This window comes from Myotis yumanensis, unplaced genomic scaffold (assembly GCF_028538775.1).
Source record: "Myotis yumanensis isolate MYYU_CA2020_CCGP unplaced genomic scaffold, mMyoYum1.0.hap1 SCAF_8, whole genome shotgun sequence".
Classification (NCBI taxonomy): domain Eukaryota; kingdom Metazoa; phylum Chordata; class Mammalia; order Chiroptera; family Vespertilionidae; genus Myotis; species Myotis yumanensis.
Window position 1 is genome coordinate 76,482,282 of NW_027223759.1, and position 12,642 is coordinate 76,494,923.

Consider the following 12,642-nt stretch of genomic DNA (forward strand, 5'->3'; position numbering starts at 1 on the left):
AATGCAATACAGAAAAATGGCTCTTCCAGTGTCCTCCTAGCAACCAAACTCAGATAACCAAAGGGAGGCTGACTCATTCATTGCTTTGTGGTCCAATTCACTGTTTTAAAAGATTCATAGCCAAATAATTTTACTATAAAGGAAAAGCAAAAAAAAAATAATGGTATCTGTAAGCCATCTCTGCCACCCTGAGTTGCACTAGCCACCCTGCTGTGGACGGGAGCAGGGCCTCTGCGTGGGAAGCTTTCCAGAAACCTGGTTTTGGGGCTGAAAAACACTAGCAAGCCTCTCACGTAGAAGCTGCTAGGCAGGTTGGAGGGGTGTGTGTGTGTGTGTGTGTGTGTGTGTGTGTGTGTGTGTGTGAGAGAGAGAGAGAGAGAGAGAGAGAGAGTGAGAGTGAGAGTGTGTTTTCTGCATGACAGTCCTTTGGAAAACAAGTCCAGGCCTCTTTGAGGAGTGGAATGAAAGGAAATGCTGGTATCACATGCAGTCACGGACAAACCCAAGCAGGGCCATCGTGGAGAAGCGGGAGAAGTTCTTGGTCATCCTGTTTGGTGGAAATAGGGATGTTACTCATATGGCCACAGGAAGGATGCCTGCTGGCCACACTGTTTGGTTCCTGCTGGCTTTGGGAACTTCCCATTATCTCCCCTCCTTCTCCTCCATTTTCTCTCTGGGTTTCAACCTGGATAATTTCTATTAAGAAGTCTTCAAGTTCATTGATATTTTCCTCTGCTGTGTACTGTCCAATGATAAGCCCACTGAAAGAGTTCTTCATTTCTGAACCTGTGTTTTCAGTACCAGCATTTTCTCATTTGGCTTTTAAAAAGTTTCCAGCTCTCTCCTGAAATTCCCCCTCTCTTCACTTACGCTGTCCACCTTTTTCACCAAGTCTTTTAATGTACTGATCTTAGCATTTTAAAGGGGCTATATGATAATTCCAACTCTTGGGCTATCTCTAGGTCTGATTTTATTCATGTCTCCTCTCTTAATGATGGGTCATGTTTTCTTGCTTTTTTTTTTTATTGTTGTGTAATTTTAAATCTTGTAGTTATAGATGAGAAGGCTTGGCACCAGATTTCTGATCCATTTCTAACAAGTGGAAGGGTTTCAAAGGTAATAGTTTTGGTATTAATCTCATTCCTTACTTCATCTCTCTTTCCTACCTTATCTTTCCCTTTATTGTACTTCATTAAATGATTTTTGTTTTAAATCTTAACAAACTAGTCTAAAAAACCTAGGGGTCAATCCAGGTTTTACTACTTACTAATTGTGTGATCTTGAGTAAATTACTTTATTTCCTTAAATCTTAATCTTCTCAAATGAAGAATTGAATGGGATGAAGCTCATAAAGGTATACAGAAAGACTCTACATGTGTAAAAAGAGGTTCTCTCTGTATCAGCTACTATTACAATTACTTGTTTTCCATTAAGTGGCCTACATAGGTTGGAATAAGATGAAAAAGGTTGTACAGGGTTCTATAATGTGGAGCACTTAAGTTTCATGGAGTGAACAGGGCCAGCATCATGTAGGAGTGAGCAGATGGAATTCAGTGCCCACTACAGAGTGCCTTATGTAGCAGACATTCATTCCCCTTCGACTTTTGTTTGACAAAAGGAGGACTCCATGATCCACGATTTTCTGCCTCTATATTAGCTTTTAAATTACTCCTCTTAAAGGAGATGGGCACTTAACTAAGTATGTGGGTTGTATGAAGTCCCCAAAAATATATGATGAAGTCCTACCTCCCAGTACCTGTGAATGTGATCTTTTTTTGGAAACAGGATCTTTGTAGATGTAATCGAGTTAAGATGATGTCATCCTGGATTTAATGGGCCTTAATCCGTATGACTGATGTCCTTTTAAGAAGTAGAGAAGACACACACACACACACACACACACACACACACACACACACACACACGGAGACTGCCATGTGATGACTAAGATAGAGGTTCAAGTGCAGCAGCTGAAGTCAAGGAACACCTGAGCCACCAGAAGGTGGAAGACACAAGGAAGGGTCCTCTACTAGGGGCGTTGAAGGGACCATGGACATGCCAACATCTAGCCTCTAAAATCGTGAGGAAATACATTTCTGTGGTTTAAGCCACTGAGTTTGTGGTTCTTTGTATGGCAATCCCAGGAAATGAATTTACTGAGTTGCCGGGAGACTCAAGAAAGAAGGAAGCCCTTCCATCCCCATGGGCATGCATTTCTGCTGAGGCTTTCGATGTGCTGCACTTTCCAGAAATCTCTCTCCACTTGCACTCCTCAATTGTTTGCATGCTGTTATGGGCACAGAACATAATCTGCAAACATCTATTCCTCCCTCTCTCCATCCATCAGGTGTGCTGGGTTTTGAGAATATAAAAGTGAGACAGATATAGTCACTGCTTTCATGTTTCTTAGAGTCTAGTGGAAATCCAGACTATCAATGACAAAGATAAGGACAGTAAATTATTATATATGTAATACTAATATTGACTTAATAAAACTAACCAACCGCATACCAGGTGGTAGACTCTGCACTTAAGCTCTTTATATTCACTAAATCTTCACAACTGTTCTCTAAAGTACATAATATTAGCCTACAACAAAGATGAGGAAACTGAGACTCAAAGGCTAAATAACTGCTTGAGGGGGTGCTGCTGTATGTGGTAGAGCTGGAACCTGAACCCCAGCTGTCTGATTACAGTCTTTCTCAGCCACGCCCATAAAGCTTCTCTTAAAAAACTACAATGGGAAAAAGTGCTCTGAAAGGATGAGTGCAGGGGAAGGGTTTACCAGACAGAGTCCACGACATTCCTGGGGGTGGGAGAGAGAGTAACTTAACCCTTTCCTACATGGTGGAAGCTTCCTACAGGCAGGCAGCCAGCCTCAACCATGTTCATGGAAGTGGGCATCCCCTAGAGTGGCTCAGAGGGCGCTGAGTGTGCAGCAGGGACTTCATAAATGTCTGCTGAATTGATCAAGAGAGTCCAGAGATGTTAGTTACTTATATGAAATTCTAGAAAATGTTTAGGTAGAAAAGCCAAATGAATAGATGCTATATCAAAACATGTCCCAGTATTTCCTTAAATATTCCTTATCCTCACTGTTTTTGTAGAAGAGCAAGGCTATCTTTTCGGGTGTTTGTGAGAGCTACATAATTAGGTCACTAAGCAAGTCCTATAATTCGAGCCCCTATTTCTGTGTCTGGGATCCAGGAGTCCTGTCACAGGGTTTGCAGAACCACACGCATGTGGACACCAGCTCTGTTTCCACTTCACAGAACACCCATGAGATCCCCAGGCTACGTCCTACAGCTTGGCTATTTTCTGATTCCAGAGTTAAGCTGACACGGAAATGTTCTCATTGGTCAAAGGGCCTGTGATACTTCCCACACTTTTCAGTTCACATTACAAATGTGGGGGAGGAGGGGGGGGATGAAATAAAAGAAACAACCTTCTGACTTAGAATTGCTTTCACTGCGTCTTCCACTTCCTTCTGATTGTCGAGGTCAACAGTCCAGACGTGGGGCCGGCCGATGAAAACCTCAGCATATGGATGCTGAGATGTCAGCTAAAAAAGAAAAGACAAAACCTCAGTCTCACACACTTTAAAAAAAACCTTCTGTGCTAGATGAGGTGTTAGGCTTTTTATGGTACCAAATTGCACTTGTACAAGCAACAAGATACTTGTTCTGCCCTTGCTTGGCCATCAGAACCTCCTAAGTACACTATTAGTAGGTCACAATAAACCATTGAGCTAGTGGGATATTTCTTGGGCCCACCCAAAACTTCTGGATGCGTAGGCAAGGCATTAACAGGTACAGATAAGGAAACTGAGTCAGCATCATCCTAACAGGTTCATGTGGGATGTTTTTTTTTTTAAATATATTTTATTGATTTTTTACAGAGAGGAAGGGAGAGGGGTAGAGAGAGTTAGAAACATCGATGAGAGAGAAACATTGATCAATGTGGGATGTTTTAAATGACAGATGCCCAGGGCTATCCTGGACCCTTTGAGATGGGGCCCAGCACTTTGGAGGGGCTCCTGGAGGCCCTGGGATGGGTGGCATGTTGGCCATGGCCTTGCCAGAGGCGGTGAGGTCTGGGAGGCAAACCCGGCAATGGTTCCACATCTCGAATCCCACTCGGAAAGAAGAGCTGGCATGTCATAACCAGGAGGCATGGAGGATGTCACAGTGACTTCACCCCCAATATCGCACCAAGAAATAATGAAGGTTTACTACCCTCCATTATATTGCAGCCCTGAAATCACCCTGATCAAACCTGTCTGAGTTAAAAGACTCTGGTTAGAATAGACAGACAACAAGGCCTTAAAGTCACAGGAGATGAGTGATGGTGACAGACAGAACTAATGCTGCCAGAAAATCAGGGGATTTGGGATGGTTTCAGGAGTAATCATTAGCACAACAATGAAGGACTCTATTTTTATAAAGACAATATGCATTCAAAAAAGCAAGGTAAGGCCAGTGTTTGCTCCAAAGAGGGCTTTGTTTTGAGAAAAAAGGGTGGCCAGAGAAACCCGGTTTGAGCGCTGGTGATTCTCAGATCTTAAAGGGCCCATTCTTCGAGACAGCTAAACTCACCCCTCTAATTAGTTTTCAGCTTTATTCTTGTTTCCCTTTAAGGTTATGGTGTGAAGGGGGCATTCGTGGCATTTGTGGGAGCGTTTTCAGTTCTCACGAAGCCTGGGGGTGCCATCCTTAATGGGTAGGTGAGACCAGGATGCCAGGCACCTGGTGATGTGCACGACAGCTGTGTGCAAGGCAGAGCATCCAACCCTGCACAGCTCTCACCTGCCTGGTGGGCTTTCCTGAGGGTTCACAGCCCTGACTCTTTGGCACAGCTGTAATATACACCGAATTTGCTTGGCACACAACCGCCATGTAAATCAGGGATGCTTGTACTCTGTTTTATTTGGAACGCCACCAATAAGCCGTGTTGTTTCAGAAAAAAACGGCAGCACAAAGTCAACTTCACTCGGAGGATCTGAACCTCCAGTATGCCATTCCCAAATCAGTCTGCATTTGCAGCCACCCCATTAATGTCAACTGTATATATAGGGACTTTTCATTTAGCTCCTCTTTCACGTCAGTTATAAGCAAAGAGCTGATGAGATTTGGCTGCGTGTTTTACTTCTCTTAGATACAAACTTATTCCTGGAGAGAGGAGTGAATGTCATGTGTCTTCTGTGTAGTTCTTGGGCACACATTAGTATTTCTTGACTACAGGCACACTGAGATACGTATTACCTTATTGTAAATTATTTTGCTTTCATTTCTTTCTTCTATTAGAGTTAGAGAATCCTTTTTAGAAATTGTATACACAGGCAAGGCATATTATTTACATATTTCACTTCAGGAGGAGAAAAGTGGACGTTCTATTCATTGTGTAATAAAAGGAGGCACTGGGCCTGTTGGGGGCAAGGCCCCTTACGTGGAGGCCACGCTGGCTCTCTTCTTTGGTTCTGACCCCCATATGCTCAGAGGATGGGATTGAACCGGCGCCTCTCATGGCTTGTGTCACCGTTCTTTGTATCTTACCACACAGATGGTGTGCGTGAACTACTCAGGGTGGCCAAGTCAGAGTCTCAAACCCAGACCCTCCCTGGTGCCCTAGGTGCAGGTACACCAGACTTCGCTCGCCTCCTCTGCGGAGTCGCGCCTCTCACTAGCTTGCTCAGTTCTCCTCCCCGCAACACAAACCCTCTTCTTCTGCTCAGACTCCTGGTGAGGAATAGAACCCACAGAATGCCACAGGCTGGGAGCTACGGAAATAGCATTTGCTTCCCTCAGCACATACTGTAGGTTTAGTACATATGGATGAAGCCAGGCACCGTGCTCATTGCTTGACATGCATCAGTTCTCAGGTTTCCCGTATATCCAGGAGGATTGTGAGGCCTAAAGGCGGTTACAACTGCAGCTACAAAGTGGCTGAGCAAATCCAAATCTAGACCCTTCAACAACTTATTGGCTTTACACAGAAAGGCAAGTGATGATATTAAAAGACGCTATTGGGTTCTTAATACAAAGACCAAACAAAACCCAACGTAAACACCAGTCTTTCCATCGCTCTCTTACAACTTGCCAACCTAAAAAAAATCCCCGACTGAGCTTCTATCTGTATTAGATCTTTCCTGACAACGAGCAAAATGTCACAGCATATTCATGTTGGCCCAGAACGAGCTACATAACTGATCCTTACACTGGAACAGGGCGAGGTCAGGCTGCCACGTGTGCCACCAGCTGGCCACTCACACAGCAGCGCCTCTCCCGGCCCTTTGCAGGCCCCTGCTTATTTACAAGGCTGTTCTAAGTGCTTGGAAAATACAAAATGCAGAGCCATTATAATCTTATGCATTTATGTTTATTGAGGGTTACTTAATTTTAGGAGTAAGGCATTTTGTGATTCATTATTCCCCCTCTGAATGTTATGTTCCTTCTTGTTAATTTATTGAGAACCATCTGATCTGAGTTACTTCCTTGTATATCAATCAGTAAATTTACTGGAGTACAGTTTGTAAAAGTAATGAAAATGTTATTAAATGTGAGACATTACTTCAGAGCGGCTATTAAATCTCCAAGGAGGACATAAGTTCCCTTTATGGGGAAAAAAAAACCCCAAAATCCACAAAAAATAAAGACCCCTCCCCCCGAAGCTAGAGAATTTCTAATGGTTTACAAAATGTCATAAAAATGATCGAGAATCTACTAATATGTTTCCTAATATAAAGATAAAAATCCAATTTATACTACATTTAAAGTATACTGAAAACCGACCACATTATTTCCGGCATTATGGAACTTTTTCTCCTTAGCACACATGTGGTTTTAAAAATTGGTCCAATGCAAAAAATAAAAACAAACTTCTTTTGTTCTCTAAAACAGAAGAATCTAGACATTTTCTTCGAATGAAGGCAAAGAAGAGACATGCAATTTATGTGAATCAATTGTTGCTTAACTTGAAACTAGCATTGGCACAAAAGATAGCTATGTAATTATACACACTTCGGTTAAAAATTTTCTGCAGGGGTAGGGGGAAGTAATTTCTAGGGATTTTTGCTCCTTTGAAATCTGTAGAATTATTGATACCTGTTTCCCAATTAAAAGTCTTTGCTTAGGGAAATTCTGGGCTTTTGTGAGCTAAAGGGACAGAGTGGGGTGGCCCGATGGGCCATGAGGTCAAGTTCATTGGCTCCTCTCAAGACTGTGCGATAGTGCTGGCTCCAGTCTGCTCTCTGGGCTGAGAGTCTCCAGCAGAGGAGGAGCTGGACAGAATATGGAAACTGCCCTTCTGCATAATGTAAAGTGACCTTGGGTTTCCTTTCAACGTGTTAGCATTCATGCCCCTGAGGCTTGAACCCCACTCTTCTTCTTCCCCTTTAAAGCACGGCTCCTCCCCACCCTCCTCAGTTAACCCAGCACACCCTCCACCTGGCACAGCTCCAAGGTAGCTTCCTGCCTTCACTGACTTAACTACACTAGTATTTTTATACATTTCCATTGATTATGCAGCGACTGGTACCATGGACCCTGTAGGGCACCATGCACACCTGCCAACTGACCTTCTGCATCCCGGGCTTTCCTGGGAGCCAGGACCAATGGAGTCACCTGTGTGAGGTGACCTGAGAGCCAGGACCAATGGAGTCACTGGTGTGAGGTCACCTGCTAAGTGACCGCTGAAAGATCCCACAGAGCCATTGTAACCAGTCTCATCTCTAAAGGGCCAGGAGGAACTAAATGACTTGGGGAAGCTCCAAGGCCTGTCTCCTTTTAAGTACTGAAGAATGAAACCCTCCGTGATCTCAACAAAAAGCAAATTACTAAATGGTGACACCTGATAGAAAATAATGAACATACTTTTCTCAATAACTTCATACTGCTAATCTGGTCTCTGGAATCCTATGTAATAAAAGCCTAATATGCTAAGTGTCTGGTCGACCGGTCAGCCATTCAACCAATCAAAGCATAATATGCTAATGATATGCTAAGGCTATGTAATTAAGTATTACATAATTCACTGGGAAATAGTTAGATTGAATCACTTGCTATGACATGCACTGACCACCAGGGGGAGATGCTCCAACCAGTAGGTTAGCTTGCTGCTGGGGTCCAGTGATTGGGACTGAGTGAGATGGGCTGGACACGCCCTGGAGCCCTCCCGCGGTCCCTCCCCAGCTGGCCAACCTCCCGAGTCTCTCCCCAGCCCCAATCTTGCACTGGTGGGGTCCCTTGGCCTGGACTGAGCCCTCTCACAATCCTGGGCCCCTCGGGGGATGTTGGAGAGCCAGTTTTGGCCCAATCCCACAGGGGGAGCACTGCTTAGCCAGAAGCCGGGCTCACAGCTGGCAAGTGCAGCAGCGGTGGCAGGAGCCTCTCCCACCTCCACAGCAGCACTAAGGATGTCCGAGGGGGGAGCGGGCCTAAGCCATCAGTTGGACATCCCCTGAGGGCTCCTGGACTGCGAGAGGGCGCAGGCTGGGCTGAGGAAGGCCCCCCCGCCCCCGAAGTGCATGAATTTTGTGCAATGGGCCTCTAGTATTACATAATTCACTGGGAATAGTTAGACTGAATCTAATTGTCCTACATTTGTTTTTGTTTGTATGTTTTTTTTTCAGGAAAATGTACTCACTTTTAACAAAGTGGCATCAAAATCTTTAGAATTATCACTAATGAAAAGGTGCCAGTTGTCAACACAGTCTAAGATCAATCATTTCTCAAAGGCTTGTCTATAAAAACTGTAGTAAGGAAAGAGATGGGTTTCCTTGCTTTTGATGCATTAAAAAGAAACCATGATGAGGGAAAAGAAAATCACCATTAGAGCACCACAGTAATAGTTGCTACAGGCAAGATCCACTGATACATGGTAAAAATAAACGGGCAAGCCCTGGCTGGGTGGCTCAGTTGGTTGGAGCATCGTCAAAAGGTTGGGGGTTTGGTTCCCTGTCAGAACACATACTGGATTCAATCCCTGGTCAGGATACATATGGGAGGCAACCTCTCAATGTTTCTCACATCAATGTTTCTCTCTCTCTCTCTCTCTCTCTCTCTCTCTCTCTCTCTCTTTCTCTCTCTCTCTCTCTCTCCCTTCCTCTAAAATCAATAAAAAACATATCCTCAGGTGAGGATCATAAAAAATTCAGATAAATTTAAATAAATAGGAGAACCAGGATATTTGTGCAGTTTCAGAGTATTTTCCCAATTTAAAGATAAACAGCAACTTTATAGTTACTATTACTTTATATAGTTACTACCTTAACCAAGTGATCAAGGTTAACGTCACTTGGGATAAGATGCACCCCTGATCTGATACATTAGAAAGGGCACAATCACTTCTGTGGTATTACTGCAAATATGTGTAACCCTCACACTAATCATGAGAATACATCAGCCAAATCCAAATTGAGGGACAGTGTACAAAAACCCAACTTGCACTCCTCCAAAATGTCAAGGTCATGGATGGCAATGAAAGACTGAAGCACTGTCGCAGATTGGAGGAGCTAAGGAGAAACGACAGTTACAATGCAAAGTGAGGTCCTGGATTGGATCCTGGAACATAGAAGGGATATTACTGGAAAATCTGGTGAAATCTATATAAAGTTTGTGGTTTAGATAATATTATGGTCCCAAGGTTAATTTCTTAGTTTGGATAATTGTACGATGGTTTTGTAATGTGTTACCATTAGAGGAAACTGAATGAAGGATATAACCCAAACTCTGCAATTTTTGAAGCTTTTCATTAAAACTAAAATTATTTCAAAATAAGAAAAAAGTAAATTCCAATAATTCCACTTGTAGATATACACCCCAAAGAAGTACAAGCAAGGACTCCAGCAAATACTTGTATACCAGAGTTCAGAGCAGTTTTGTCCACAATAGACAATAAGTAAAAAACCCAAGAATGGGAAACTAAAGTGTGGTATATCCATACAATGGAATATTATTCAGTGTTAAAAGGAAATGATTCCATCCTGGCCGGTTTGGCTCAGTGGTCAAAATGTTGGCCCATGAACTGGAAGACTGTGGGTTCAATTCTGGTCAAGGGCAAGTACCTCGGTTGTAGGCTTGAACCACGGCCCCAAACAGAGCGAGTGCAGGTGGCAACCAGTCATTGTTTCCCTCCCCCTCCTTTCCACTCTCTAAAAATCCGTGGAAAAAATATCCTCAGGTGAGGATTAACAGTAACAATAACAACAACAACGTGGTTCTGATACATGCTTCAACATGAATAAACCTGGAAAACATGATGCTAAGTGACATGTACCAGTCACAAAAGAACAAATACTGTACAGTTCTACTTACATTCGGTATCTAGAATGTGTAAGTTTATAGAGGCAGAGGGAATAGAGTTTACCTAAGGCTGTGCAGAGGGGAGAATAGGAAGCTACTCCTTAACTGGCACAGAGGTTCTGTTAGGGACGGTAAGTTCTGGAAACAATGAGTGGTGATAGTTGGACCACACTGTGAATGTACTTGATGCCAGGGAATTGTACACTTAAAAATCTTAAAATGGTCAGTTTTACATTATGAATATTTTATCACAAAAATATTTTTAAAACTTACAAATAATTATACACCTGAGCAGAAATAGAACTTCTGAGATTTCCTTCATCTAAATTAAAACACAGGGATCACTTCTTAGCTCTTATTTTCTACCCCAAATGCCAAAGGTTTAAAGAAGTCAGTCACATGCCAAAGCAGAGAGGCTCCTAAATCCAGATGTTCTCACTGCTGGGAGCATCTTTTCCACCCTTTCCAAAGACTGCGTTCCCACGGCACCTGGCACACAGGTGTGTGTGAGTGTTGCTGAGGAATGACCTCCCAAAAAGAAACCACTCCCCAGAACGAAGAACTCAAATGTATTATACTAGCAGGAGGAAAAAGCGCGCGCGCGCACACACACACACACACACACACACACACACACACACAGGGAGGCCTTGCCCCAGGTTATCTGGGCCACAGGTTCATCTTTTTGAGGAACATCTACAGATCTTGTTGCTCTTCCTCCATCTCCTTTGGCCATTTCAGCAATGATTTTGAGGGTCAGAGGAAAGAATTCTCAAAATAATGAACTCTGTGAATTGGTAAGATGGCTGATCAGTAAAGAATAATCGTGGAAAATGCATTTTAAGTAGTATTGGGGGTCAGGAGAATCGACCCAGAAATGTTCAGAAGTGGCAGCATTGCACACTGAATGCTTTAGCAGTGCTGTGATATGCTGCTATGTCAGGGGAGTGCTGCCCAGTAGGTTATCCTAGGAGAAGGCCCTAAAGGACAAGGGCACAGAAGTGATGCCAATACTCAGGCTTCCTCCTCGCCAGCAGCCCACATGGCCGCTTACGAACTACATCAGAATAACAGAAAGTCAGTCCCATGGTTTCTTGCATGCACCTGTTTAAAACCAGTTGCATAAACACCCAGCTTAGTCACTCACATACTCTACAAGACTTCTGTTTATTGCCCCAAATAAAATCTGACTGCCTCCAATGGTGATTCATCACCCACTGTGGATTTTCAGGAGGATCTCTGAAGGCACTTCCAATAAAGCAAGGGTGGGGAACCTTTTCTCTGCCAAGGGCCATTTGGATTTTTATAACATCATTCCCAGGCTATACAAAATTATCGACTTAAAAATTAGCCTGCTATATTTGGTCAAACATTTAATTAACTCACCCCTGATGCCTTGGCAGGGCCAGACCAAATGATTTTGCAGGCCTTATCTGGCCCGAGGATCAGTCGTTCCCCACCCCTGTGAATAAAGCTTCTGCGAACAGCTGGGGCAATGGCAGGACTGCTTCTCAGGGTGGTGCCTGCTGACGGTGGGCTGACACACCAGATACATCACTTTGGTTACCCAGATGCATCCTGTTTCTCAAGGTTGATGGTTTTTCAAAGACCTGCAGCCCACTTTTTAGTCGTCACAGCTCACCATGGAGAGTAGGTCCATCAAAATACCTGCTAACCAGCCGACTTCCTTATTTCATAACAAACCATTCAGAAAATCAGAGTTCAGCTCATTCAGCTGGAGATGTCTGAATTAAGATAGAGTTGGGGCAGAATGAAAAAAATCCCACTTTGTGGAGGGGAAGAAATGGATTCAAATCCTGGCTGTACCACCCCTAGCTATGGGATGCCATCATGTGCTTCATCTCTGAGCTCCTCACTCCCTCCTTCCACCCAACTATGTTCAGTGAAGTTGGTAGCACCTACCATCCAAGGCTGTGAGTTTACATGGGCTCTTAGCTCTGAACACATAGCTATTACCATGTTATTGACAGTGGAAGGATTTTAAGAGATGCTTACCTCTCTCAAGGTTGGCTTGCCAATGAAAAAGTCTGTGTTTTTGCTGCTTTTGGGTGGGTTGAACTTGGGATTCAGAAAAGCGCATCCATTTGCGATGGCCTCCAGGGGAGCTGGGCCCTCATAGGGGAACCCGAGGCCCACAAACAACTGTAAGACAGAAAAGCACACCGCACGTAAACACAGCAATCAGAACTGGCATCCCTGCCCCACGGGGGTTATTCTGTGCTCCAGTCCTGTGTGGGAGGCCCAGAAAGACTGGAAGCCTCCTAGGTCTTGGGAGACGGGGCGAAGGGAGGTCAGTTGACAGCAGGACCAGGCACCTTCCGGG

General features: G+C 43.9%; 1 protein-coding gene across 2 annotated transcripts in view; it reads right to left on the reverse strand.

Annotated features, from left to right (window-relative positions):
- MGAT5 (alpha-1,6-mannosylglycoprotein 6-beta-N-acetylglucosaminyltransferase) overlaps positions 1-12,642 on the reverse strand; it is a 360,895-nt gene that overhangs the window by 23,508 nt on the left and 324,745 nt on the right. For both annotated transcript variants that reach the window (XM_070423098.1, XM_070423097.1), the window contains exons 13-14: positions 12,315-12,461; positions 3,446-3,562 (exon numbers count right to left, since the gene is read on the reverse strand). In XM_070423098.1, the coding sequence (XP_070279199.1) occupies positions 3,446-3,562; positions 12,315-12,461 (264 nt within the window). The remainder of the gene's footprint in view (positions 1-3,445; positions 3,563-12,314; positions 12,462-12,642) is intronic.